The sequence below is a fragment of the Aureobasidium melanogenum genome (genome assembly GCF_000721775.1).
Source record: "Aureobasidium melanogenum CBS 110374 unplaced genomic scaffold scaffold_3, whole genome shotgun sequence".
Lineage (NCBI taxonomy): Eukaryota > Fungi > Ascomycota > Dothideomycetes > Dothideales > Saccotheciaceae > Aureobasidium > Aureobasidium melanogenum.
Genome location: NW_024470055.1, coordinates 1,034,767 through 1,062,168, shown reverse-complemented (window position 1 = coordinate 1,062,168; position 27,402 = coordinate 1,034,767). Strand labels below are relative to the sequence as shown.

Sequence of the window (27,402 nt, the reverse complement as noted above, 5' to 3'; positions counted from 1 at the left end):
AGCATGATTGTGGTGAATGGGGCAGTCAATAATATGGGAAAATCTTGAGCATCCAACGAAGAAGCGCTGAACGTTATGAGGATAGCCTGGCCAGGGTCCAAACATACTCACGGATACGTCTCCAGATAGTCTTGGCATGTCATTCGCGACATGATTCGACATCTCGCCAGGTGCTGTTTGCAACAGAGAACGCAGTGAGGTCCGAAGACTGGGACAGCGTGCAGGCTTGGACGGCCTGATCTCCGGATGAGTGCCTGGGGGAGTGCCAAGACCATGACATCGTTCGGCGAGCCCAAGCTCAAGATGGAAGGTCATCGGTCGCGCAAACGCCCTATCTACCAGCAGAAGTGGAGTAGGCGAAACAATAACTCTGAATCAATGACCATATACTGCTTGAGCTCGTCAGTTCCTCGCGACCTGCCTCTCTCAATCGCAAGGTGCTGATGATGAATGATATGAGCGAGAAGCAAGCTGCTGGAAACATGGCCTCTCACGACGAGCAGACCCCGCTCCTGCAAGTCGTTGCTGTGCGGCCCCATCGTGATCGATATCCACATCATACTGTGAGTTTGTTTGCGGGCCATATCATGGTCTTGTTGGGAGCGGATACAGGCAAAGACGGGCCACTGAAACAGTACAGCTTCGCCGCTTTTGCACCATAGCTTTGGTCGTCCTGCCGCTTACCACAGTTGCGCTCGCGCTTCTATCCTACGCTTTCGGTCAAAGCGACCTTTTCGGAGACGACAAACTGGATCATCTTGACCCATGGAGTAGCTTGTCTGGGCCCATCAATCCACCACACTCGCAGTGGCCTGCTGGAGATGGCCTGAATTATGCAGACCTCAAGAACATCCTTTTTGATACACCCGATCCGGCCAAGGCAAAGGAGTGGTCTCAATTCTATACTGCTGGACCTCACCTCGCTGGACAGAATTTAAGCCAGGCGGAATGGACGAGGGACAGATGGGAAGAGTTCGGTGTCAAGAGCGAGGTCGTGCCATATGATGTCTACATAAACTATCCTCTGGACCACAGACTTGCTCTGTTGAAGGATGGAGAAGTTTCATTCGAGGCGACTCTTGAGGAAGACGTCTTAGAGGAGGATCCCACATCAGGCCTCAAGAATCGCGTGCCTACCTTCCATGGCTACTCTGCTAGCGGAAACGTCACTGCGCAATATGTCTACTGCAACTTTGGTACGTTTACTGACTTCGAGAACTTGCTTGCTGCAGGTATCGATCTGGAGGGCAAGATTGCTCTTGTCAGGTATGGCGGTATCTTCCGTGGTCTCAAGATTAAGAGAGCTCAGGAGCTTGGTATGGTGGGAACTATCATTTATTCCGATCCTGGTGACGATGGACTTATCACCGAAGTCAATGGTTACAAACCTTACCCCGAAGGACCTGCCAGAAATCCCAGCTCAGTGCAGAGAGGCAGCGTACAATATCTGAGTAGGTCGTCTCTGTGATTGTGCTGCGACTGTCGCTAACTTACAGCGTGCAGGTCAGTTCCCTGGCGATCCCACCACTCCTGGTTATGCCTCGAAGCCTGGTGTGCCTCGCAAGCCTGCAAACGTATCCACGCCCTCGATCCCATCATTGCCCATCTCGTACGCCGAGGCCATTCCCCTGCTCCAGGCTCTGAATGGTCATGGACCAAATGCGTCATCCTTCCCTGCTCGTTGGCACAAAGGTGGTCTTGAACACAAGAACGTCTCCTACAATATTGGCCCTTCCCCGCCATCTGTCACCATTAACATGATGAACCTGCAGAACTACACCATCACACCGATTTGGAACACCATTGGCATCATCAACGGATCTCTTTCGGATGAAGTAATTATCCTCGGAAACCACAGAGATGCTTGGATTGCTGGCGGCGCTGGAGACCCCAACTCAGGATCTGCAGCTCTCAATGAAGTTATTCGCTCCTTCGGTATTGCCTTGTCAAAAGGCTGGAAGCCACAGAGAACCATCGTCTTCGCCAGCTGGGATGGTGAAGAATATGGTCTCGTCGGCTCCACTGAATGGGTTGAAGACTACCTGCCATGGCTCAAGGATTCTGCTGTTGCTTACCTCAACGTTGACGTTGGCACTCGTGGCACTAGATTTAATGCCAATGCTGCACCTCTGCTTAACCAAGCCATCTACGAAGTTACCAAGTCTATTCAGTCGCCAAACCAGACTGTTGAAGGATCAACTGTGTACGACTTGTGGGACAAGCATATTGGAACCATGGGATCAGGTTCCGACTTTACAGCATTCCAAGACTTTGCTGGTATTCCTAGCGCTGATTTCGGGTTTGGAAAGACTGGCCCCTTGGATCCTATCTACCACTATCACAGCAACTATGACAGCTATGCCTGGATGATCAAATACGGAGACCCCACCTTCCAATATCACGTTACAGCGGCCAAGGTTTGGTCTCTCCTTGCAGCATCGCTGAGTGAGAGCCCCGTTGTTCCATTCAATGCTAGTGACTATGCCTCCAGCCTCGAAAGATATCTTGACAGCGTCAAGCACATGGCCAACTCATCTGGCATGGCGTACCGGGACAAGGAAGAGAAGGATGTATCCATGTTCGCGGATCTTGATCTGGCTATTGATTACCTCCAGCGTAGAGCACACAGCTTTGACGCTCGTGCGGCTGGTCTAGCTGCCCAAGCTACTGTGATTGAAGGCAAACACAACCCTGCTGCCACTAACAGACTCTTCGCTGAGATCCGGGCTGTCAATACACAGTACAAAATGCTAGAGCGTGCCTTCCTATTCCCCAAGGGTCTGGATGGAAGAAGTTGGTTCAAGCATGTCGTATTCGCACCTGGCAAATGGACCGGATATGCTGGAGACACATACCCTGGCCTCGTTGAGGCGATCCAGGCAGGTGACAAGAAGGCACTCTACAGATGGGCTGGTATCATCGAGGGAATCGTATGGAGAGCAGCTGGCGTGTTGAGTTGAGAGCCGGGTCAGTACGGAGAAGGCAATGACGATCAATGAATATGTGGTTGCACTGTTGGGTAGTGTACAGATAGGGACTAGAGCACGCATGAACTATATGCACATCTCGCTGCCGAGCATGTCCGAGTCTTTTAAAAAGACCGCAAGCAATATGAAGTTGGAGCCGGAGTCGGGATATTCCAGATTGCAGGGTCTCAGGGCTTGCAGGATCTACGACGTCATCTGGCGATCGATCTACACGCTCTACGCGTTAACCATAGATCGACCGTTGCGACAAAGAAACCACTTTAGGTCTCTAAACAATGCCCACCATCATGTCTTCGCGTTACCTACCTCTTTGCTGTCACGTTGTGCATGCGACACGTCGCCATTCAAGCCCGTCGCTGGAACAATTTGAGCTTTCTTAGGACGTCAATCACGCCATTGCAAACAACCCTTGATCATTCGAGATTCTACACGATGCCTCCCAAACGCAAAGCAACATCGAGGACGCCCTCAGACGCCCCTGCACCTAAAAAGACAGCCTTTGATGCCTTGCAACCATCCGTCAAGTCCACCATCAAACCCGAGCCAGAGACCAAGATCAAATCCGAGAATGCACCAGACTACGAAGACCAGAATCGCGAAATCCAGGAAGAAAAGTATGGAGTCATTCAACGAGAGTTTTATCCACCTGAGATGTCGAACGAGCGCTGTGCTCGCTACAATGCCAACGAGATCCCACGACCCATTGAGGTGCTTACCCAGGCTGTTCAGAAGACGGCTTTTGAGCGCAAGAAGATTGAGGTTGGAGATGCTGTTGTACACTGGTTCAAACGTGATCTTCGCACAAAAGACAACCGTGCTCTACATCTGGCAAGCGAAAAGGCGAAATCAAAGGGTGTGCCATTGGTCTGCTTGTTCATTGTCAGTCCTCAGGATTACCAGGCTCACTTGACCGCATCCGTTCGTGTTGATTTTGAGCTCAGAACCTTGCAAGTCCTTAAGGAAGATCTGGCCAAGAAGGATATTCCTCTGTATGTCGAAACAGTTGAGATACGGAAGAAAGTTCCAGGACGCATTATCGAGCTATGCCAGAAGTGGGGGGCTAACCACATCTTTTGCAACACGGAGTACGAAGTCGACGAGCTTCGGAGAGAAGCAAGCTTGACAACGTCGTGTCTTGAGAAAGGCATTGACTTCCACACAGTTCACGACGATGTCATTGTTCCACCCGGCGATCTCACAACTGGGCAAGGTAAACAGTTCTCGGTCTACACTCCTTGGTACAAAGCTTGGATTCGGCACATTCACGCAAATCCGACCATACTGGACGAATTCGCTTCTCCAGATCAGAATCCTGGGTCAGCGCGTGAGAAGTACGCAAACTTGTTTGAATCGGCAATACCTTCGGCCCCTGAGAACAAGAAGCTCAGCGAAGAAGAAAAAGCGCGGTTCGAATCATTGTGGCCGCCGGGTGAACACGAAGCTCTCGAGCGCCTCAAAAAGTTCCTGGAGAAGAAAATCAACAAATACAAAGATGCGAGAAACCTGCCAGCTGCGAACAGTACCGGCGTTATATCTGTACATCTTTCAACTGGAACTCTTTCTGCAAGAACAGCCGTTAGAAGTGCTCGCGACGCCAACACATCCACAAAACTGGATGCTGGTAATGAGGGTATCAAGACATGGATCTCCGAGGTCGCCTGGCGAGATTTCTACAAACATGTGCTAGCCCACTGGCCTTACGTCTGTATGTCAAAGCCCTTCAAGTACGAATACACCAAAGTCAGGTGGGAGTACAACGACGAGCACTTTACTCGTTGGTGTGAAGGCAGAACAGGTTTCCCCATCGTCGATGCGGCTATGCGTCAGATAATTTCCATGGGATATTGTCACAATCGCACCAGAATGATTGTTGCCAGTTTCCTCGCCAAAGACTTGTTGCTTGATTGGCGCATGGGTGAGAGATATTTCATGGAACATCTGATCGACGGAGATTTTGCGAGCAACAACGGTGGCTGGGGCTTTGCTGCATCTACAGGTGTAGACCCACAGCCTTATTTCCGTGTCTTTAACCCGCTGCTGCAGAGTGAGAAATTTGACGAACAAGGCGAGTATATTAGAAAGTGGTTGCCGGAATTAAAGAACATCAAAGGAAAAGCAATTCACGACCCTTATGGCAGAGGAGCAGCAAAGGAAGCCGAGAAAGCGGGATATCCCAAACCAATGGTTGACCACAAGGTCTGCAGGGACCGATGTCTTGCACGATACAAGGAAGGTTTAGGCAGGAATACTGCTTGAAAGTCGAATGGTCATATGTAAGATAGTAATCGTAATTCCCATGGCGCTTGGCACCTTTATGCCTCTCTCCTGAGTCCTGCTTCTCTTGCAAACCCAAGCCTCGGACCGCTGTCCGAAGCCGATCGTTGCTATATGCATTGTCTTTAGCTTAATGAATAAGCTTGATGCATATCGTGTGTACGCCATGTCGTTTCGAATTGCTTCTTAAGATTGCATTCTGTCCATTAGGAAAGGAACGACCAGAAGTTTCTTCTGATTGACACAGCGGGAGCTAGGTTTAAACCCGCCTGTCATGTGAGAGATACTTCTGGTGAAAGTACTGTCATCAATCTTTACCACCATCTGGCATCCGCTGAGTGATCTGATTTATGAGGCTGGATACATTTGCAAGTATCCTCTGTAACCGATGTCAGATGCAGAGTACTGTAGAGCAATCAAGGAGGTTTCTTTGTCCTTCTCCACTTTGCAGTAGGTAGTCTTTGCAGCTCGATGATCGCGAACTCGACTCCATACCATACATGTACGCATCATGCACCACACTTCAAACCGAGTCCTCTTCCCCGACACGCGTTGACGAGACCTGCCTATGGTTGAGAAAGGGTAATGGACTTGGGCGCGAAATGCAGAGAAGGTGATATTGGAAGTGACCAATCAGCACAGCGTCGCAAGCGCGGCTTTGGACGTGCGTGAAACCTCACCTCGTTCTTTCCCTCTTTTCGCTCCTGCCTCTCGAGAACTGACAGACTTTCCGAGTCACACACAGCGCTTTGTCAAACTGTAGTGCAAATAGACTGGCTCTAGAAGTCTCGAACATAAATGTCTTGCATGAAACTTTGAGATGTAGTTGGCTCTTCTGGGTCGAGCGCATACGAGGTTGTATGGCAAGACAAAGAACGAGTTTCTCAAGTTCTTTGTTGGACAAGCTATAGGTGACGTGCGAGGCTCAATAGCAGGTGTTATGGGCTTGCGAAATTCACATGGCTCAGCGCCTCTCAAGCACAGTTAGGTATATCACCTGCTGAGAGTATTGGTATTCACGTGGCGGCTGCATGTGTCTCAGACAATCCAGAACGAACCCAAGTCATGAGTTACTGGACACGCGCGCGACATGTCAAAACTGCCGCCCAGACTCGGTAGTCGATGAAACACATGAATTGTTTGCTTTGAAGTATCAACCCGCCCGGACGACGGCTTCATAGGACCTCGTAAGTCTACAATACACACACAAGCGACTCCCTTGAGTATCACATACAAGATTCCACGTTCCCGGTTCGAGGTTGCCTGGCTGCTGTTGTCCTTTAAGTTCTTTCCTCTTCTTGTTCCCCGGTCACACAGCTGCAGGCAGTTTAATCCTTTTCTGTGACCATATCTTGCATTGGCGGTGTTAAGGTGTCTACAAGCAACCATTCTCCTTCTATCCAGAAGTTTCTCCGTCACTGGTGGTCGTCACTTCTTGCTCGTTTGTATCGCTAGCCGGATCTAGCGCGTCGCGGTAACCAGTGCGCAAACAACAACATCACACACGCCGAAAACCTTCACTTTCCGCGCTTACCACGAGATTTTTCCTCACCGTCAACCATCTTTGTTCAATTGTTCACCACTCATTCATTCATCAATACTGGTTATTGCCGCTCGCTTAACAGCCCACAATCGTTTTTCGTGCTTCTGCATTGTCGAAGTCATTGTTGCCATTGTGCCACATACGACTCTCTTTGTGCAAGCATTAGTCTTGTTCATTCTTCCTGCGCCAGACGCCCTTGTTGTCTTCTTTCAAGTTTCTGTGTCTCTTCGGGAATTATCTTCCTACTTAAGCACTCCCTCGACCAAGCCTTGAAGGTTCTCGAAAATCCATCTAAGACACGACAGAACAGAAAGAACTTGACGCTTCTCTCGACGACCACAATCCAAGACAATTCTACCTCTCGTTCAAGACATCAAGTTCTCGAAAGAAAAGAGTCGACAATCTGCACTCGCTTACCAAAAAACAAAGATATTTCTTCGCAGGTTCGAGGATCTTTTGTCATCAATCTCTTTCTCCCATTACAACACCTCTGTTCTTCAACAACACATCTTTCAACACACTTCAAAGAGATTACATCTATCAAAATGAAGTTCTACATTACAGCTACTGTTATTGCCGCTGTTCTTGGCCAGGCCTCGGCTCACTCTTGGGTTGAGGAGATGCAGGTGATTGACTCGGCTACTGGCAACTACACTGGCGACTATGGCTACACTCGTGGCTATGTTGCTCGCACTGATCCCGGCTTCAACGGTGATTCTGTCGACTATCTTGTGCCAGCCCTTAGCTCTGGTCGCACTCGTATTGACAGCACTGATCTTCTCTGCCACCCTGATCAACGCACCTCCAACTATACCAACCCAGAGTACCCTCGCCTTCAAGTTGCTCCTGGTTCCTACATCGCCATGAAGTACCTTGAGAATGGTCATGTCACTCTTCCGCAAAACCAGCCTGGCAAACCTAAAGCTGCTGGCACTGTCTTCGTCTATGCCACCACGAACCCTTCTGACACTGAGAAAATCGTTGATGTCCTCAAATGGAATACTGCTGGCAATGGCGGTGACTCGCGTGGCTCCCAGATTGCTGCTCAGAGCTTTGACGATGGACGCTGTCATCAACTCAACTCCGGCACCATCTCAATGCAACGCCAAAAGGCTTTCCCTGATCGTGTTCCTGGCCAACCTGACTCCAATATTGAGCAGTGGTGTGAGACTGATGTTCATATTCCTTCGACTTACAAGTCTGGTCAGACCGTTACCGTTTATTGGGTTTGGCAGTGGCCCACTGAGGCTGGTGTTGATCCCACTTACCCCACTGGCAAAGATGAATACTACACCTCTTGCGCCGAGATTGACATTGTTGACTCTGTCAGCAATGCTTCGCCTGTCCACACTCTTCAACAGCAGGATCCTCAGACCACAGCTGTCAGCAGCTTCAAGTCTAGAATGGTTCTCACCAGCAGCCCTCTCTACACTCTTGCTGCTGCTTCTGGGTCTGCTACATCGACCGGTGCTGCTGCTGCCTCTTCAGCCACCACCACTTCTTCATCCGCTGTTCCCTCTGATACATCAACAGCTCCAAGCAGTGAGTCTACCAATCTCCCAATCATTACTCTCGCTCCCTTCCCCGTTACTAACACCTCATCTTCAACTCCAGGACCTACCTACAATCCCAGCAATGGCAATCCTTCTTTCCCCTTCTACAACCCTCCCGCAGCTCAAATGCCCAGTTTCGTCACGGTCACCGACTACATCACCATGTCTGGTGTTGCCAACAAAGCTCAAGGTACCGCTGTCCCTGCTACTCAAACAACCACTGAATTTGTGACGAGCTATGTTACTGCTACTGCTAGTACTGTGGTCGTCACTGGTCTTCCTGAGGGTTCGTTGCCTTCAATTGTGGCTGTGCCTGATCAGGCTGGTAATGCTGGGTTGATTGGTAGACGTTTTGTTGCTTGAGGAGTGGAAGGGAAGGGGAAGGTACTGGTTGCTTATTTTGCTGGCTCTGCATGCGATGATGAGATAATGATGATGATGATTGCTGTCTCCTTTGTTGCTTTAATCCGGAAATGTTCTGGAGTCTCGATATGGCGCGCAAGCGAAATGGTGCTTTCTTTTTTCTTTAGCTGCTATCTGCTCTTGATGGGTGGACTGATGCTTATAACGAAATGATACTTTTTTTTCTTGATGAACTTGATTTTCCCCTTGCTGCTTTTTGTACTTCGTGGTGGTATATGTTCGATGCTCTCTGTACTGCCTCGTGATTCGTTATGCTCGCGTGTCTCTCCTTCGTGACCTTGTCTCACGTATCTGTTGTCTTGCTTGTTACTCTGATCGATCGGACGACTTTCCTATCTCTATTGTTAAGCCTTCTTGAATGTAGACTTTGCTCTGTGCAGCTAGGAGAAGAAGCCACTTCGATCACCATCTCACGAAAGCGTTCATGACCTTGACGAAAGACATGACAGACAATAGTGGCTGCCGAGGTAACTCGAGTGCTGGAGTCATCCATGGGTCGACAAGTGCGAGAGAGCAACGGTGCCGAGAGGCTTGACCCTAGCTCAAGTCTCAAGGAGGAGCTTGGGGGCGTTCATACCGGACGAAGCGTCTGTTGGCAAGGAGTCCAGCAAATTGTTCCTGAGGCTGTATTATCCATGGCCATGATGGTCTCGTCAAGATTCATGTTGTCCTTCAGTTAGAGAAGGGTAACTCAAGGTCAAAAGTAATATCCTTCGGTCAGATGTCTTCGTTGCTGTGACATCCCTATCAGGGTAGATTAGTGCTCAATCAATATCACCAGATCTGTGTTCGCATCTTCCAAGAAGTTTTACAATGTCAGATTATTTCTTTTGTAAGAAAGGAGAAAAAACAGAGCCAAAAGCCAGGATGAGATTGCACGCTATGATACAAGTTTTATCGCAATCCCTCCAGGTCTTCCAAGCATTTGCGGGAAAAGAAATAAGAGTCTATCTGTACTCGGGGCGGACAAAGTCGGCGAGGGTCTTGGGCTCGCCGTCGAAGTTGTGCGAGCCGTCGGTGTCAGCGTCTGGAGGATAAAGTTAGTGAATGGCGAGGGTCGGGAGATAGAGGACAAGTTCGTACGGCCGACGTGCTCACCGTGGTGGCCGTGAGTGTCGTGGCTCTCTTGGGGACCGACGTAGTCCATCTTGTAGACGGAGCCGCACTCGGGGCAGCGCTCGATAGGGCGGTCGCGCGACATGGTCAACCAGTTGACGACGTGCGAGTCAGCAGGGCAGCCGGTGCAACCGACGTACTGCTCGTCACCGAAGGAGCGGACGACAATGGGGTCGTTCATGGTGCCTTTACGAAGAAGAAAGTCAATGTCTTGGCGGGTGGTGTGATATGCATTTCTATCATGTTACGCACCCTTTCTGCTTGCGTCGAGGGGCTTCATGTCGAAGATGTCGATGCCCTGCATCTTTCCGAGGATTTCGAGACGCTCGAGACCGGTGGCCTGGTCAATGTCGGTGGGGACGGTACCGGGCTCGGCACCAGCGGGCATAAGGTCATGGTCGTTCTGGATCTCTAATTTTGCGCAACAGGACAGCGTCAGTCAATTGGACGAGGGTAGGCAGGGCGGGAGTCGGAAGAACGCACCCTCGAAGGGCTTGACTTTGTTGGAGTGTTGGCCGGGCTTGGGGTCGCTGTGGGCGTCGACTGGTGAATCAATGGGTGAGTTTGGATGGTCATGTCAATGGTTATGCGCTTTGGAGAGCGGCTTACAGCGGGCGAACGAGGACGAGAAGGGACGGGCAGCGACAGGGCGGAAGGCGGCACGCTTGGCGAGGCCGGATGCTACGCGACGGACAAACATGGCGACGGTGAGGTGGTGAGTGGAGAGGTGGACAAGGCGTGGTGTACTCAGCTCGGTATACCAGCGCCCAGTCGCGAAGCCGTCACACTGCGAGCTCGCCCGGAGAAGCGGCGGCCAAAAGTCGTTGTCAAAAGTCTTGGCCAACCACATCCGACTGCTGCAACTTGAATCTGTTTTCACCATCACTATCCATGGTTGCCTGTGAATGAGCTTTCAAGTGTCTCTTTAGAATGTAAGCGAACACACTTGTATACATGCGTGATACAAGATGCATATTCTGTCGCTTCATACAAAGGTTGGTACCAATCTGGCCACTAATCGCTACTCTCGACAGACCCAAGCACCCTTTATTCTAATCATATCAACCTGCTCGAGATCATGGCTTCATTCACACTGCTTGCTCGTCCCATGTTTTTGCCCTTCCAGGCCTCTTCAAAATTCTGGGCCAGATCTTCTTCTTCGACCCCTGACTTTATTCGTCCTCCCGGGCCCATCTCTTCCTGGACCCGAGATGAATACAACGCATATAAGCCATGGAAATACGCCACAAATACCGAATATCGTCAAAGACTTCAGAAATCTGCTCTACACTATGCCAATCATCGATACGACACGGACCCAATTTGGCGCCGGAAGATAATCGAAGGTCATGCCCAGAGGATCAAACAACGATACGCCAACGATGCTGATTATCGACAAGCTCATAGACTGCGTGCCAACGAGCGCTGGGCTAACGACACTGACTATCGCCAAGCTATGCTCCAGCGCTATAGGGAGCGATACAGGACCGATCCCGAGCACCATGACATTGTGAAGCAACGTGCCATTGACCGGTATGCAAACGATCCTGAGTATCGGGAGGCTACGAAACAACGAGCTAGAGAGAGGTACTGGCGGAACAAATTTGAGCTTCCCACTGATCACTCTCAACAACGGTCCTTAGATCAGTCAGAACCTCGAGACAAGTCAAACAAATCAAAAATGACTGGTCTCTGACGATTTGAGCTCTTTTGCTCTCTTTCAAATTGTCAATATAATTTCGTCGCCTTGCAGAAAAAGTGTTGTCGCATGAGAACTTGTGCAGGGTATAATATCTTTCTTGTGAACCATGTGCCGACCCCATATTCCAGAACGCCTTTTTCTGAAGATGCATGATTCGTTCCTTTGTGCATTGTTCCAAGTACTTTTCGTCTTGAGTATTGCCGTCCTCAAGCCTCAGTCATTTCCTGATCGCCGTCGCCATCCCCTTGCGCACCACCGCCAAACACATCCTCAAAACTGTCCATGGCATCCTTTTCCTCAGCATCAGTCTTGACATCACCCGCACCTTCCATCCTCACATCCCCATTACCCTCTCTTTTGCTGTTTCCTTCCTCCACAACCTCATCCTCCTCCCACAAGTCCCGTAAACTCCAGCCGGTGCCTGTGAGACAGTACTTTTCCGGCGGCAACTGCACACCCCAACTCTTTTGAATCTTCGGCAGCGCAACACGATTTCTTTCTACTGCTTGTTCCATCATAAACTCCTTGGGCAACGCACCCTGGAATTGGTAGTCCTGGCGTGATGCAATGGCTTGACGTAGAGCATTCACAGTAATGTTACTACCATCGGTAGCCTCTGATCGTTTGGAATTTGTAGGTGCGCCGGGGGCAGAAGCATAGCCTTCTGAAGATAGTCTGAATGCGTCGGCGAGGACGGAAGAGGTGTAGCGGTATGCGAAGTCGAGGAGTTGAAGGGGGACGCGTTCTTGGTAGCTGTGCACGCCTTGGGCGGAGAGAATGAGATGAATCAGGCGCGCATCGCGTGGACGGCGCGAGAGGCCATCGTCTTGTGTGCTAGTGGGTTGTTGGTCGTTGGTTGGTTGGGTTGTTTGAGTGGTTGGCGCGGGTGTGGTTGATGGTGCTGGTTGTGGAGGGTTTGAGGCGCTTTTTTGTGCCGTCTCGGTCGCTGGTGAGGCCATGGTTTGTATGAAAGGCGAAGGAATGATCTGGACAATGCGACTGAGGTTGATCAATTGAGGCTGGCTATAGTGATGGAAAGGTGTATGGTTTGCGACAAGATAAATGCGCCTTCAGATGAAAGGTGGAGGTCGATGCCAAGACATCTTGGGGATCTCATTGAGACAAAGCATCACCCTGTCCAGGGGTTTCTGCTTGCTTATCACACCTCCATTCGACAAGCGCCCGGTCGTCACTTCACTTTGCATAGATGCAGCTGATTTGAAGAGGTAGATTATCGGAGAGCGGTTTCTCTATATTTGAAGCTACTCTACATAGAAAAAGGATCCGAACTATTGCTGGCTCACTATCCTAGGAACGTTTGCGTGTAATCCTCAGAGACAGCAAGCACGCAAGAGTTAGGCATACTTGCCAGATCATGCTTATGGAATGTCCACATGGCAGTCTTTCAGATAACACCCTTACCTCAGACCGCAGACTACCTACTCTCCAGAAGCTCAATATCATGATCAGAAGTGTCCTTTATACTATCACCTGCAAGCATTTGAGTCTAGTACCCCTGATTGAGCATTCGACTCGATGAAGGGCGAGATGAGCATTACGAGATGATTCTATTCTTCCCCGATCGTCATGTAACACAACGATCGTTCACAGTAGAATACCTTGTTTGAGAGATGGAGAAGAAGGTACGTTTGGGACGAATGAGGAAGCCGTCAGAGGTCAAGAGGTGGGGAGGACGAGGCCCAAGCGCGACCAGCGCCAAGAAGCGTCGACGGGCAGCGGATGCGACATTCAAGCAACCATCGACGACCAGGTTGTTCTCGACCATAAAATCACACATACCGCCGCCATGCCGAGCATTACTGATGTGCCAATGAGAGAGAGGCAGCAGGTTCCTGCAAAGGCCCTGAACACTCCTTACCCTGTACGACACTCCTCGCAATCGCTCGCCGAACACTCATCACTGACAAGTCTCTCAGCTCATTGACAGTGACCCGTAAGCTCCGCCAGCTCCTCGCCAGTCTCAAATTCCGTTCGTCTAACGTATCGTCTTCTCAGTCACTTCAAGCGTGTTCTCGGCTATGCCCGTCCCGGCGACTACTTGTACGGCGTTGCTTTCGGCGCCTCCGTCCCCGCTACCATGACCCTCATGGAGCGCGTCTCTCCCACTGGTGTCTCCCGCAGCGTCTTCGCCAGTGTCATGCGTCTTTCCGGTGGCATTGGTCTCTTTGCCGGCTTCTACCTCTGCTATTCGAGATCCATCAGTGCGTTTACCCGACCAGAATTCTCCTTCCCGACATGAAGAGCTTGGAATATGAGACGGGCCATGGCATCACATCAAACAGAAAGATGGGCTAACACAGTCACTCCAAAACAGACCGTTTCTACGGCTTCACCGAGAACCGCCGCGAAATCGATATGGACATGCGCGAGATGGTCGACAAGGTCAAGCGCGGCGAGGAGCTCTACGGCAAGAGCCAGTTGACCGAGTACATGCAAGGTGTCGCCTCGCGTCAATCCCGCTACTCTGGTATCTGGATTCACATGATGCCCTGGTTCAACTTTGTCAACCACAACCAGCACGGTGTCGACACGGCAAAGTACTACCAGCAGGCCGAGCGGGAACTCGAGGCCGAGAAGGCATGAAGAGGAAAAGAAAAATGCTGATATCCCACGAACTGCTCCTTTCACATGTCCTTTTCTTGTTACACAGATATTCCCTGTTTTCTCTTGGCGCATACAATCGGTAAATGATATACCTTTCCACCATTCTTCTGACCAGGTGCATATCAATTTCTGTTCGACAGACGTCTGAGTCTACTGACTTTCATCATTTCTGTGTCTGCTGACTTTCATCATGCTATTCTAAACTGACTTTCATCATGCTGTTCTCTACTAGATTCGCCACGCTATATTCTACCAAGTTTCGTCATGCTATTTCATATCGACATTTTCGATTATACAAAAAAGTTCTTTTCATCCGTCATTAACATTCGCAGAGCATCTCAATGCGCTCATTTCTCCTCACTGACAACAGCATCAACCTTGGTCAAGATCCAGGTCGAAGCGTACATGTTGACTCTGTGATAACATGTTAGCAAAGGCCCAAACAACTTCAGAAGACGGCAAGCGACATACCTATCAATGCAAGAACCCGGAGGAATACGAGCACCAACCCTCTTAGCAGTGAAGCCACGGCTCTCGAAAGTATCAATGTACCAAGGTCTCAAACCAGCTGAGCGCAACAATACTCTGCCGCCAAATTTGAGCGCGCGGTTGACAATCTTGACTTGGTGGTCTGCTTCGGGGCCTTCGGGGTCAAACCAATCCATCGAGTCCATGAGAACTGCGATGGTAAGGGTTTCGGGCGCCATACGTGCCATGACCTCACATAACTCGTCGGTGTGGATGCGCAAACCGTCAAAGGCATTGGGTTTGGAGAGTTTGACGTGGGCTCTGGGAGCCAAGTAATCAGGGTGGCAGCGTTGGGTGTATTGACCTTGTAGACAGATCAGGTAGTAAGGGTTTTCCTCAGACACCAATGTGTTGTTGACAACAGGATCTAGAGTGTTGACCGCATACTCCCAAATAGCTTGGCCAGACTTGACGCCAGTAACTTTCTTTGCATCTGCACGCTCGGTCTGGCGGAGGTAATCGTTGTCGATCATTGCGCGTTGGTTGGCAGGCACACCCAAAGCCTTCCACAGGAACTTTTCAGTACCGATGACGGTGTAGTTGAGGAATTGGGAGAGTAGTACTCTGCGCACGCGCTTGCTCCAGATCTCGCGTTGTTCATTGAGGGTAGCGGCTTTGCACATATTTTCGAGGTCGCCACGGATACCGAGGAGGCGGCCTAGCCATTGGACTAGTTGCAGGGCATGGCGAGAGCCGCCAGTGTAGTATAGACCACGGCTCTTGGTGCCAAAAGTGGCATCACCCTTGTGAAGCCAGTAGTCAAAGGCTTGGGACGAAAGATGAGGGCTCAATTTATTGATGAGGAGAGAGCGGAAGTCATCGTGCTTGCCTTGACCAAACAACTTCCACACATCCGTGTAAACAAGAGCAGTGAAAGCTGCGACCTTGAGTTCGAGAAGGTGGTTCTGGTTAGGGTTGAGATCGACGGCGTGGATGCGTTTGGGCTGTTCGAGCGCATAGGCGAGGATGTTGTCTCCTGCACTTGTGATGGCAAGGATGACATCCTCAGATGTGATCTTGAGCAGGCGAGCGTCCACTCGGGCGTCCTCCCATGTAAAGGCGTAGATGTATTCATCACCAAATTGTCTGTGCTTTTGCAATTGCTCGTCGTAGTAGATGCGCCAGTGGTGTTGCTGGTACCATGCTGCGGGCAGAGGTAGACTTGCTGACAGGTTGACAATGGCCGACTCGTATGCCTTTGAACGACGCTCGGAAGAAGAGGCCCGACGAACACCACCGACTGTCTTACGTTGGAGATCAAGGGCGCTGATGAAGGGTGATTCTGTAACGGCGGCATCGAGAGCGGCAAGCTTGTTCATGGACGACTTGGTCTGCTTAGCACAGCCAATCCAGACGTAATATGGGATTCTGAAGCCGAAGAAGTGGTTACGAGCGTTGGCGCTGAGAATGGTTCCGAACTTGTACTCGAGGTAGTCCTGCTGAAATCAGTCTATGAACCCGAATTACAGGAAAGAGCACTTACACGACGAGAAGAGTCCAAGAATACTCTGTCCATTTCGAACCATGCAGCCCAGAAGACACGAGAAATCCACATACAGTGACGGTTGATGACACCACCAACATAGTTGCGAGACTGGAATTGAATCTGGTTCTGGACGTAGAAGTCGACAACACCCATAATACCGTTTGGTGCAAGCAAGTTGGCGAGTGAGTCAATGACAGGGTGGAACTCGGGGATCATGGAAAGACTGTAACTCATAGTCAAAAGGTCTGCGCCGACATTGTCGACTGCACTACTCTCGTCAAGTGCACTCTTGCCAATGCTGAAGACTGCGCTCTCGTCGCTGAGACCTTCTTCGTAGTCGCTGAGCTTGAAGGTGCGAGCGTCCTGGCAGACGACCTTGACGTTCTTCCAACCAAGGCGGGCGAATCTGGCTCTAGCAACTTGGCATAGGGAGGGCGAGAAATCGACGAGGTAGACAGCGTGGAAGAAGCTAGAGACAGGCAGATATCTCTCCATTTGTTCAATGTTCCAGCCAGTGCCACCGCCAACATCCTTCAAGCAAGAATAAAATCAGCACGGCTCTTGAAGTGAATATATGCCGCGAGTATGTCTTACCACCCAGATTGGCTTGCGAGTATATTGACCCTGCTCAAGCTGGAAACGGAGTTGAGCAGCAGCCATTGCCAGCATATCTTCTCTTCCACGGAGCAGTCTTGAGCGTGTAACATCGTAGATGCCAGCTTGAGTCTTGTAGAAACTTTCAAGAGCATCCTGCTGGCTACCAGTCTTGTCGCCGGTGTGAGGCTTCAAAAAGCACGAGTATGCGAATTTTGCAGAAGTGACGGTGGCATTGAATAGCTTGCCAACAGTCTCGAGTTCGGTGAACGACAGAGTAAAGTAGGTGACGAGGAGAAGCACCAACAAGACAGTAGCAATGCTGATTTGATTCAAGGGCTCAGTGAGTGCTTGAAGCACTCCTTGAACAGCCATTGTTACGGATCCAAGTAGAGATGCAAGAACAAAGATACAAAAGTATGCGGACGAACAAAAACAGATGTAGAAGCAAGGGTCAGGACCGACCTACCATCATAAAGCATTCGAGAATACCCCTCGTGCTCAACGTAAGCTACAACAATTTTCAACAGACCCATGGCACATTGTCGCAAACCTCGTCCTTCGCATGCGGCCTTTCACCCCGCTACCCCTCCTGACCTCGGGCGTATCTCATTTTGAAAGTACAAGGAGACGCATTGTCAGCCTATGAATCCAGGCACATGCCGAGAACATGCTGCAGGTGCAGCGTGAAGATCAAGGGTCCAATGGAAGTTGAAGTCCAGTACCTGACACGGCGGCGTGAAAGAACGTTTGGCGTCATGGACCTATCGATGGCAAGGACTCGAAGCATGTGTCGTGGAGAAGTCCTGGAGAGGTACGCCGAGTAGAGAAGGGGCCAACCAATCACAGCACGCTTTGACAGCATGGGGTTGGTCACTGGTGAACTTTGCTTCAACGTCTTCTCCTGTGCATGAAAGCAACGTACGAAGAACAGTCTCGTCTGGCCTTTTGTCCGGATAAATCTTGAGATATCCGTGGCTAGAAATCACATGCATGTCAGAGATAGCACAATGACGGCAAAAAGGGTCGAGCTCATGCAGTTCAGAGCGTGCGATGTGCGTTGATAAGACGTGTAGTCCGCAGAGAGATGCGCTCGGCGATCTGCTGGATCTGACTTCAGCTCTTGAATAGAAGTACATGTCTTGATGATTGACGCAGGAGCTGCCATTCTCTTGTAAGAGAGACATACGTCGCCAGATGAGCTGATAGATATGTACCGCATCACAACCGCATATCATAGTGCTAACGATTTACAAATTTGGAGTCCCAGAACACTATTGGAGTACTGGTGGATATTGAGGCTTCTTTGGTATCTCAGTAGATACAAGAGCTGGCTGCCTGGATCCTGAGGACGACGCCATTCATATGCAAGACTGTTCGTTGGAGGATACATCTTCCATTCTGGTTTCAACATATCAGACAAATCAACCCGGACGTCTGAATCGGAAGGCACAATGCAACATATGCAATGCGCACCGCCGAAAGCTCAGGGCCAACGTGTTCCCAGCGGAAATCTAGGCCTTTTCTACGAAGAGATACACCAAAATAATCGTCAGCAGACCTGGTAGACTTTTTTGATTCTCGGCATTCATCCGACTGGCAAGCGTATCATAGGACGCAAGGACTCTGGTCTTCCTTCGACCAAGTTCTCATTTTGACAGACGATGAAGACAAGGCAAAAGCAAGTACGTGCCAAATGGGAAACAACGGTAGTGCCGTCTAGATAAGATTGGCTCAAGAGCTGAGTTGCTTTGACACAGCGACTATAGTATCATGGTCTCACTCGGAATCGACTCTTTCACAGGCAGCTAGAACCGAGCTGTCCGCTGAGTGGGGTGTGACTCGAAGACTTAGTAGTAAGAGTCTTAGGAGACCAGGTCTGTAATATCGATGCATCCTGCCACTTTGCCCGCCCAAGTATGTGTTTGTCTGGACGACTCAATGTATGCGGGCAACTTGAAAGAGATAGGAGGAGGAATTATGGACCTCAGCCCCTCCTGCTTCTGGTTGTCGATGATCCGGTCCCACTGCCGACAGATAGTCTGTTGGGTTTGTCACACCGCAGAGAATTGTTAGTACATCAGCAGGCATGGTCCACTCATCTTTTTTGCGACTATGCTGGGATTGGGAAACTTGTTGACCGCGGTAAATGGGATCGAAGAACCAAGGAAGCAAGTCGCCCAGGCCCTTTGTCCAAGATCACAAAAATCCCTCATTTCTAGTTGTGGATCAAGAGCAAGAAGATAGTCCAGCACGTACTCGAGCTTCCATCCGCGACTGCCAGAGAGTACTTTGGTGTCATATACTTGTCTCCTTGCCTTGATGATCCTGCAGCCCCTTAAGCAGGATCCGTGGACGACTGCTACGCCATAGTGCGTACTGCCAACAAGTGCGGCATTTCCAGTGTCCGGCCGAGGGCTGAATGTTGGAACCATCGAAGACGTAGGAAATGGAAAGCTCATAAGGGCCACGGTAAAGTCAAGGAGCTTGAGGTTGTACAGCAACACGATCAAGTTATACATGATGGTGTGTCACGATACTGAGACAGGCAAGCAAGAGCGCCTCATGTCTTGCACAATGAAGACTGATAGGGAATACATGATAACATAAGAAATTTGATGGATTCTTGATTGCAGCAGAAAACTGCCATGCCTGATAATGGATTCAAGGAAAGAAGATCCAACCTTTGAACTCCCTCTAAAAACGCCCTGCTAAGAACAAATCCCTATTCCCGTAAGCCCAACCTGATAATGCCAGTCCTTCCAGAAGTGTGTTGTCCAATTTTCTTTCCATTGTTTGCGTATTCCGTACCAGACGGAGAACCTATGAGTGCCATCTCTGCCACTTGACCTTGGGCTCGAACTCCTACTTTAAGCCCAAGCCCACATTTGCAGCACTCTCACCCACACGGATAGAATCTTCTCTTTCCAAGCCTTCGGGTCTTCTGCTTGCTGTGGTACTCTGACTTTCGCTTCTTTCTCTAGGTCCTGCAACACTGGTCATGCCAGCCATGTTTGCTGCCCAAGCACTGACACTGGGGCGAGAGACAGCAGCTGCTTCGATGCGAGGGTTGGGGTTGTTTGTGTTGGCGCTTGCGTCAGAAGTGACGCTGTTTCTGCGGCTGCGGAGAGCACGTTCGAGAGCCTTGACACGTTGGCGAAGGGCTTCATTCTCTTGTTTCACAAGCTCGAGCTCGGCACGCGACGAAGCAATCTCAGCGGTACTGGAAGTTGATGTGTAGGGCGAGACTGGACCGGGTGTAAAGGAACCAGGAGTGAATGAACCTGCTGTGGAGATAGCGCTGGCGGTGTGCGACAAAGAAGGGCGGTGAGGAAGAGAGGTAGCGGATGCTGGAGTGAGAGCTGGTGTCGAGTGGCCTGAGGTGCTGCGAATCGAGGGGTTACGGCTGATGGACGAACTTGTTGTAGCAGAGCCTGCTGCCGCAGCGGCACGGTCGAAAGAAGCTTGCGAAACACCGGCAAGAGGAGCAGTAGGTTGAGGGTGTTGAATGTTGACGTGACTCGAACTGGCCGAGGGGTTGCTAAGGCTGCGGCTTGAAGCGGTCGACGAGGAGCGGTGTTGACGGGTGGGGGTTGGATGTGAGAGACCAGTATCTAGAGCTTGGTTGGAGCTGGCTTGCGAAGCGTTGCTGGCGACAGAGGCAGAGTGTTGGGCGCGAAGTGCTGAAAGCTCGCGTGTAAGACGGTTGACCTGGAATGGAATGTTAGATGTGTCCAAGGAGAGAGGAGAGAGGGGAACATACGACAGCTTCCTGCTCCTTCTCCAGTTCGAGGTGCAGTTCAGCAGCAGTCAAAGGACGAGGGTGTCGCATGGGCATGTTTGCGTCTGCTGTGCTGAGGATGGTGGGACCCTCTGCTCCGTGGGAAGGACGGCGCGACGACATGTTGGATGAGCCTCGCCTTAGTGACGGACTCAGATTGCCGTTGGTCGTCATCTTATTTGTCTGAGATGGTTACCAAACAACTTCTCCTGACGATCAGAACAAAAGTTGACTTGGTTGGACCCGGCAGAATGGAGCGAAACTTGACTTGCGTATGTATACGGCGCCAAGACTCGATGACTGTTTTGACATGTGATAGAGTAACTTAAGGTAATTGTAGATTCGTTGCCGCTATCCATGCATTCCTATGGTGCATCTCTTCTGCTCATCAAACATTGCAAAAACATGCTTTTTGTTCTCGCCCGTAGGAGAGAATTCATGATCCACCATGTCCGCCCGTCCTTTTTGACTTCTTTAATCCGCAACGCCGAAGCTCATGAGAGCAACACTTTCCCAATACATTGCCTTCCTGCTTTCTTCTGGACGGGCGCCGCTGCTTTTATTCTTCTCGTGTGCAGCCTCCTTCTCTGAGTCATTCGTGACTCTGTACTTCGAGTCTAACTGTCGTCTTGACATCTCGTGCTTTGCTTAGTAGGTTCTCGAGAGGTTGCGAAGGTACCAGTCCACCAATCTGCGGCCAACCTTGGCTTCCGAAACGTGGATCAAGTCCTGAGAAGTCATGTTAGCATTCGGTACATCAAGACAATTCTTCATAACACTCACTCCTTGCATGGCGTAGTCAAGGTCGTTGGTAGTGACAACATCACCATCAAGCAGACCACCCTCGGTGTGTCTAACCTGCTTGCTTCTCTGCTTGTTGACCAACAACCATCCTCTCAAAGTATCGGCATCAATCTCGAGGAAACCGGCCAACTTCTTGATATCCATTGTGGTGTAAAGCTTGAGGTAAGAACGGACAGTAGGGCTCCACATGTTGTTCTTGACCTCCTCCATGAAGATAGAAAGGTGGTGCTCGATGGGATCAACGTTGACCGAAGGGTTCTCAAAGTCCGGAGGAGTGGGAGAGATGAATCTGGGGCAGGCCTGACGGAAGAGATCCTCGAAGATGGGGAGCGACTCGGGGCCACCGAGCTGCATGCGAGCAAACTGCTCACCGTACTTCTCACGGAGGGCAGAGTGGACAGTGTCGTCGAGACGAGTGGGGTTGAGGGCGACGCAAATGGCGACAAGAGCGTACATCTGGTCGCTCTTCTTTGCGATGCTATCGTATTGAGCGTTCTTCTGGAAGTTCTTTGTGCGCGAAATGTAGATGAGAATGTGGGTGAACATGCGGATGGCGTCGGTGTAGCGGTGCATCATCATGTAAGAGAAACCGACGTAGTAGTAGGTGCTGAACTGGGCAGCCATGACACGGGCGAACATGGATTTCTTGTTAAGCTCAATGTTGTCCAGAGTCTTGAGGGCCATGCTAAAGTCACCGAGCAAGCAGTGGACGCGGAGGAGACCGATGAGCGAGAAGTATCCGAGCATCTGGTAGAGAGGGCGGCTGCCGTACTCGCCAGCGTAGGCGGCGGGATCCTCACCACGCTTGCGGGCCTCGAGCTGCTCCTGAATCTGACTACGCTGGATAAGCGAGTACAGAACGTTGAGAACCGAGTAGCATCCCCAGGTGTTGGGGTTCTCGCGGAGGATCTGAGCATCCTCGTCGTTGTCCTGCTTGAGAGCAACTTTTTGGCGGTAGGCGCAGAAGCTGTTGAACTGGTAAATGAACTCGTCGATCACCTCCCAGGCCCAGTAGTACTATGTATGGTCAGTTTTCTGTTCTGATTGTAGAATCTTCTATCTTATGGTGTTGACACACGTTGGGGACCTCGAGGTCGACGGGGCCATCGGAGTTGAGGATGAAGTGGAACAGGTTGCAGTAGCTGTCGTAGCTGGCAATCTTGGTTTCAAGAGTGGCACCGTATTCGAGAGGCTGGGCAGCGGCGGCGAGCTGAGCCTGAAGATCCTGAGGGCCGCTGGAAGCAACTCTCTCGAGTTCGTCGTCGTCGCCGTATTGAACCTGCTCCTTGTAGTCGCTGGCCAGAGCCTCCTCCTCGACATCTGAGTCATCCTGGACAACGCGCGCGGGCGCTCCTTGCTGGTATGTGGCTTCGATGTTGCGCACGCTCATCTTGACGGTATGCTGTGTGCTGCGGTGCTGGATCGACCTCCAATTGCTCTTGCGCGCGACGACGACAAGTTCTGGCTTCGTGCAACTTTTGCTCGCTAACGTTTGGCCGAGCTAGCCAGTCTGGGTGAACAGCGCTGTAATTTACAGCAGTCAAGCCCACTAATTTTGGCGGGGCACCCACTTCTGCCCGCCATTCCATCATCGTCAGTCATCAGCTCATCCTCCTGCTTGCAGCAGTGTCAATTCTTCTACCTCTTGTACATATCAAGAAAGTCTTCTCGATTTCTATTCCATAATCTCCCGCACATTTGTATCTGGGTTTGGCTATCTACTCTGATTATCACAACTGAAATGACCATGGCTCCCACCCACAAGATCGCTGTTATCCAGCTGCATCCCAAGGTACAAGCACTATCAGCTGTAGCAGACTCGACCTGCTAATACGATCAAGCCATTGCACGTCGAACAAAACTTTCAGAAAGCAGCCAACTTCATCAGATCAGCAGCCCAACAAGGTGCCGAGTTGGCAGTCCTACCTGAATACCATCTGACAAACTGGCTTCCGCACGATCCGAAGTTCAAGGAATCATGCGCCAGCTGGAAAGAATACCTTGAAAAGTACCAAGCTCTGGCCAAAGAGTGTAACATCTGCATCGTTCCTGGTACTATCGTAGAATTGCACACCGACGCCCAGCATGACAGTACTGGCATTCTCACCGAAGAGGATGAAACCAGCGAGCGTCTTCTCAATGTTGCTTACTTCATCTCCTCTACTGGAGAGATCCTTGGAAAATACGTCAAGAAGAACCTCTGGGGCGACATTGAACGCTTACACCTTACGAGCTCAACGCGTGACCCCCACCCAGTCTTCGACACTCCCTTCGGCAAAGTCGGTATGCTGGTTTGCTGGGACTTGGCCTTCCCTGAAGCTTTCCGTGAGATGATTGCTCAAGGAGCTAAGCTATTCATCATTCCCACCTTCTGGACGCTCAACGACTGCTCGCCTGCTGGACTGGCCAGAAACCCCACCGCCGAAGCAACTTTCCTGGATTCAATGCTTACAGCACGTTGCTTCGAAAACACTTGTGCTATTGTGTTTGCAAACGCCGGTGGTCCGCCTGGTAAAGGCTATGCTGGGTTGTCTCAAGTGTGCGCACCTTACGTCGGTCCCATAGTGCGCCTGGGAAGTTGTGCAGAGGGTATGGCTGTTGTCGATCTGGATATGCAGATTGTCGAGGACGCAGAGGAGAATTATGGAGTCAGAGCCGATCTGGCAAGAGGAGATTGGCACTACGATTACCGTCACAACAAGGATACTGACTCGAAGCTTTGAGGCAGATAACATTTCGGCGTTCAGACACGACTTGATAATGAAGATGTTTCAGATCCAAGCAGCCCATGGTCTCACGAAATAACATGAGTCTTGAATAGAGCCGGGCTGCGCTCAATCATTTTCATGTTCGGATACCGTCACAGTTGACTATGGGAATGCACGACACTTTTCAGGAAGTTTCTGTGGCCACCCCCCCAGATGTGAAAAGCAAATGTGTTTTTTGATAGCTCATGGTTCTGCTGTGCTTTGGTGTGGGAGATATTGTTCCTCGACATCTCTCCTCCCCGACTTGACATGGAAAGTTGTCTTTCCTGTGTCAAAACAGATACTCGACTGACTGAATGCAGCTATAACAATCGCCATGTGGATCTCCAAGGAGTTCCAATGTAGCATGTGCTCGCAAGTCATGTATTCACTGCGACGGGGCTATCCCTTTGTCAAGCCCAGAGAAGCATCATTTCCTTCTTTGAAGAGTCCATGGTGCCTTCAAATCATGCTCTGTCAAAGTCTTGCAATGCACATCCCAATTGGCGTTTCGCTGTGGTTGGCCGCTCGCATCACTTATATTTTGAGCAACCTTTTCTACTGGGTTGACTAAGATTTAAGGAGGTAGAATTTGAGCATTGTACTGGATTTGCGACGGAGTTCAGTCGGTAGGTTTACCCAAGCTTCTCTGAGTTACGTTGTTCTCAAATTCATAACTTCGTGGCAGTATCTCTTCGGGCCTGCACTACACTACTTTACACTCAACAGCATTTGCAACTTCGGTTGGTGGTGCTGCAAATTTTGAGTCACCTAATCCAACATACGAGCCACTTGGATCTGGAAGATGTCTTGCTATTGCTAATAGCCAGCCTGTGTTGTGATAACAGAATGAATGTGGTCTTGTTTGGAGATACTCGTCACTCACTCCTGTCATTGGCTAGGGGGCGTCTCCTAGGAGGCTTGTTGTTATGAAGCATGTACCCACGCCGGCAACTGTCTTGGTCTTGATGATGCTATCATACCATTTGCTCTGGAGTAGTAAGTACTCTGTGTCTGCTGGATAGAGTCCCGGTATTGAGGTGTTGTCTTTGTGGAGCTCTGTCGATGTACATTGCTGATCATCCATGTTTCTTTGCTGCTGGTGGTTAAATTACTCTATGTAAAAAGTCATTTTCAAGTCTGACATGGGAGTCATTTGACACAGAGCATTCAAGCATTCTCGAAAACTTGTATGGATTTGGGAATTGTTGGTCTTACAGTGTCACCATATGACAAATCCTTGACAAAACAGAAACCTCTCTAGCCACCGTGTTGCTAGGGAGGGCAGAGAAGGCAAGCTTCCATCTCAATTTTTTCGTGCGAGGGTTACTGGGACCTCTCAGTAGCATCGCTGGAAATCGAAGTGGTGTAGCCAGGTTTGTGGAAGATATTCGAGCTGCTACCGCTGCTCCTTTCCATTGGTTTGGTGAGATTAAAGCTGACTGGCATCATCATAACACCACGTAGCTGTTTTCACTTCTATGACGCTATCATCCAATCCCTTTCAACTACGTAAGGTGATGATATACCATAATACCATAAGCTATCAAAAAATGCACAGTTACTATTCCAGTATGAGTTTAGCCATGGAACTAGTTCACGAAGAGACTATCCATCTGCCCTCATCTTCGCTGTGATCATGATCCAACTCTATCGTCGTCATGCTTCCACCGCGACTGATTGCTCCTTCAGCTGAAGATGACGGGACATTATAAGGTTATCGAAATGCACGATTGTTTTTCACAAGCTGTGTCTGGCCAACGAGATGGCCTAAGACGAGGTTCTCTCTGTGGAAGCTGCGTCCTTCACGACAGTATTGTGCATTGCTGCAGCTGCCCTACGACGTCTTTAACAACTGTGGAAGTCACAAAGTGCAAGCCCCGAACATCAGCAACTTCTGCGACCATTTTTGAACCGTCACATAACACTGTACATTCATCAGCAACATCAATCATCTCACTTGTTACCCATGGACCCTCAAAACCGTCTCGAAGAACGGGCCGCCATTATCTCGGACATTGTAGAAGGACTCCAGGATGTAGCTGTAAGCGAGACTCCGACCGAAGACAGAAGCGACACGACTTCAGGCAGCGATTCATCTGATTCCGAACAACCCCATGAAGAACGCGCTTGGATCAACAACACTCCAAGATGGAGCCCTCCGGCTGAATTCGCTCTACACTCAGGCAACCACTTGTCCACCCCCGAGTGGAAAAGAGCATGTGGAATTCTCAACGTAGTCGTCGCCAAAGCCGAGATGACGAATACCCCCATCGACGACGAGTCTTTCGAACCTCAGTTGCCCTTCACATCACTTATCATCAAACCCAGAAAGAAGGACCTGCGGAAGCTGAAACACGCCATACAGCAGCCGTTACAGCCACCCTACCTCGGAGAGTTCTCCTTTGATTGCAGCGCAGTCAAGACGAAGAAAGATGTCGCCGACCTAGGGAAGTGTCGTGAACCAATCGTTGACATACTCAAGATACTTTATGCACAAGGACACAATGACACCGTCCCAGTCCATCCACTCAGAGATGCTTTGATCCTGCTTTTGGAAGCATTCCTGTGCGCAATCGAAATGAAACAAGAGGTATGGTTTAGCTGGAACGGAGACGATCCAAAAATTACCGAAAGGCCGTTTGGCATGGCAGCTAGTTGTTGCTTGACATACGCTGGAATTGGTGATTTTGGTCAGCATATACCCAGGTTTCAGGCGTGGTTCGACTATGGCTTAGACATCGGAAGCTTCACAGTGTCGGAGTCTGGCGAAAAGACAGTTCAAGAATCATGGTTTTGTTGTTTTGAGGACGAAGTCGAATTTGGACGTATGATGATCAATGGCTGGCCAGGAAGCAAACGACCGTATCTCGACTACAACCTCGCCGCTTTCGAGACTCTGATGCAATGCACAGATTTGAGACGGATTGAAATTCGCAACACGAGAGTCCACCTAGGAGCCTTGCTATCACTTTTGAATCGCAACAGACATACTCTAGATATACTCATACTGGACACAGTCGAAGCCAACGAGGACATCAATGCATAGCTGGATTTGATGGGGTGGATAGGCGACAGACTTGTGCTAGATCATTTGAGAATCGCTGGTTGCAAGCATGGAAATCGCGTTTTGGCAGAGCTTGACATTGATGTCGGCGATGAGGACGCCATCATCCACGACCGTCCTGACAGACGACAGAAATCAATCCGGATCGCAAACCTCTTGTTGGCTCGGTTTC

The 27,402-nt window shown here is 50.2% G+C and overlaps 13 protein-coding genes across 13 annotated transcripts; 8 read left to right on the top strand and 5 right to left on the bottom strand.

Annotated features, from left to right (window-relative positions):
* Positions 1–482: 482 nt before the first annotated feature.
* On the top strand, positions 483–2,960 carry M437DRAFT_72807 (glutamate carboxypeptidase 2; the record flags this gene model as incomplete). The annotated part of the gene is made up of 3 exons (XM_041025908.1): positions 483–563; positions 641–1,451; positions 1,504–2,960. 3 exons carry the CDS (start codon positions 483–485, stop codon positions 2,958–2,960), a joined length of 2,349 nt encoding a protein of 782 aa, XP_040882991.1.
* A 459-nt stretch (positions 2,961–3,419) lies between these two features.
* M437DRAFT_41616 (deoxyribodipyrimidine photo-lyase) lies at positions 3,420–5,243 on the top strand (the record flags this gene model as incomplete). Its single annotated transcript, XM_041020409.1, has 1 exon — positions 3,420–5,243. The coding sequence occupies one exon, from the start codon at positions 3,420–3,422 to the stop codon at positions 5,241–5,243; it is 1,824 nt and encodes a 607-aa protein (XP_040882990.1).
* A 2,106-nt stretch (positions 5,244–7,349) lies between these two features.
* On the top strand, positions 7,350–8,123 carry M437DRAFT_41583 (uncharacterized protein; the record flags this gene model as incomplete). The annotated part of the gene is made up of 1 exon (XM_041020405.1): positions 7,350–8,123. A coding segment is annotated over one exon (774 nt), but the record flags the coding sequence as incomplete, so codon positions are not given.
* An 84-nt stretch (positions 8,124–8,207) lies between these two features.
* M437DRAFT_41169 (uncharacterized protein) lies at positions 8,208–8,720 on the top strand (the record flags this gene model as incomplete). The annotated part of the gene is made up of 1 exon (XM_041020333.1): positions 8,208–8,720. The coding sequence occupies one exon, from the start codon at positions 8,208–8,210 to the stop codon at positions 8,718–8,720; it is 513 nt and encodes a 170-aa protein (XP_040882988.1).
* Positions 8,721–9,727: 1,007 nt separating this feature from the next.
* M437DRAFT_72804 (COX5B-domain-containing protein) lies at positions 9,728–10,596 on the bottom strand (the record flags this gene model as incomplete). The annotated part of the gene is made up of 4 exons (XM_041025907.1): positions 9,728–9,807; positions 9,864–10,082; positions 10,149–10,305; positions 10,543–10,596. The coding sequence occupies 4 exons, from the start codon at positions 10,594–10,596 to the stop codon at positions 9,728–9,730; spliced, it is 510 nt and encodes a 169-aa protein (XP_040882987.1).
* A 378-nt stretch (positions 10,597–10,974) lies between these two features.
* Positions 10,975–11,592, top strand: M437DRAFT_81807 (uncharacterized protein; the record flags this gene model as incomplete). The annotated part of the gene is made up of 1 exon (XM_041027624.1): positions 10,975–11,592. The coding sequence occupies one exon, from the start codon at positions 10,975–10,977 to the stop codon at positions 11,590–11,592; it is 618 nt and encodes a 205-aa protein (XP_040882986.1).
* A 212-nt stretch (positions 11,593–11,804) lies between these two features.
* On the bottom strand, positions 11,805–12,557 carry M437DRAFT_81806 (TFIID-31kDa-domain-containing protein; the record flags this gene model as incomplete). The annotated part of the gene is made up of 1 exon (XM_041027623.1): positions 11,805–12,557. One exon carries the CDS (start codon positions 12,555–12,557, stop codon positions 11,805–11,807), a length of 753 nt encoding a protein of 250 aa, XP_040882985.1.
* Positions 12,558–13,429: 872 nt separating this feature from the next.
* On the top strand, positions 13,430–14,202 carry M437DRAFT_41823 (NADH-ubiquinone oxidoreductase-like protein 21 kDa subunit; the record flags this gene model as incomplete). The annotated part of the gene is made up of 4 exons (XM_041020450.1): positions 13,430–13,480; positions 13,536–13,552; positions 13,615–13,820; positions 13,934–14,202. 4 exons carry the CDS (start codon positions 13,430–13,432, stop codon positions 14,200–14,202), a joined length of 543 nt encoding a protein of 180 aa, XP_040882984.1.
* Positions 14,203–14,570: 368 nt separating this feature from the next.
* M437DRAFT_40462 (uncharacterized protein) lies at positions 14,571–17,206 on the bottom strand (the record flags this gene model as incomplete). Its single annotated transcript, XM_041020198.1, has 4 exons — positions 14,571–14,637; positions 14,695–16,187; positions 16,235–16,768; positions 16,832–17,206. The coding sequence occupies 4 exons, from the start codon at positions 17,204–17,206 to the stop codon at positions 14,571–14,573; spliced, it is 2,469 nt and encodes an 822-aa protein (XP_040882983.1).
* A 2,490-nt stretch (positions 17,207–19,696) lies between these two features.
* M437DRAFT_63493 (uncharacterized protein) lies at positions 19,697–20,735 on the bottom strand (the record flags this gene model as incomplete). Its single annotated transcript, XM_041024266.1, has 2 exons — positions 19,697–20,542; positions 20,595–20,735. The coding sequence occupies 2 exons, from the start codon at positions 20,733–20,735 to the stop codon at positions 19,697–19,699; spliced, it is 987 nt and encodes a 328-aa protein (XP_040882982.1).
* A 525-nt stretch (positions 20,736–21,260) lies between these two features.
* Positions 21,261–22,806, bottom strand: M437DRAFT_63492 (eukaryotic translation initiation factor 3; the record flags this gene model as incomplete). Its single annotated transcript, XM_041024265.1, has 3 exons — positions 21,261–21,341; positions 21,396–22,433; positions 22,495–22,806. 3 exons carry the CDS (start codon positions 22,804–22,806, stop codon positions 21,261–21,263), a joined length of 1,431 nt encoding a protein of 476 aa, XP_040882981.1.
* A 357-nt stretch (positions 22,807–23,163) lies between these two features.
* M437DRAFT_40818 (carbon-nitrogen hydrolase) lies at positions 23,164–24,139 on the top strand (the record flags this gene model as incomplete). The annotated part of the gene is made up of 2 exons (XM_041020259.1): positions 23,164–23,208; positions 23,258–24,139. 2 exons carry the CDS (start codon positions 23,164–23,166, stop codon positions 24,137–24,139), a joined length of 927 nt encoding a protein of 308 aa, XP_040882980.1.
* A 1,993-nt stretch (positions 24,140–26,132) lies between these two features.
* On the top strand, positions 26,133–27,212 carry M437DRAFT_63490 (uncharacterized protein; the record flags this gene model as incomplete). The annotated part of the gene is made up of 1 exon (XM_041024264.1): positions 26,133–27,212. One exon carries the CDS (start codon positions 26,133–26,135, stop codon positions 27,210–27,212), a length of 1,080 nt encoding a protein of 359 aa, XP_040882979.1.
* Between the last annotated feature and the right edge of the window lie 190 nt (positions 27,213–27,402).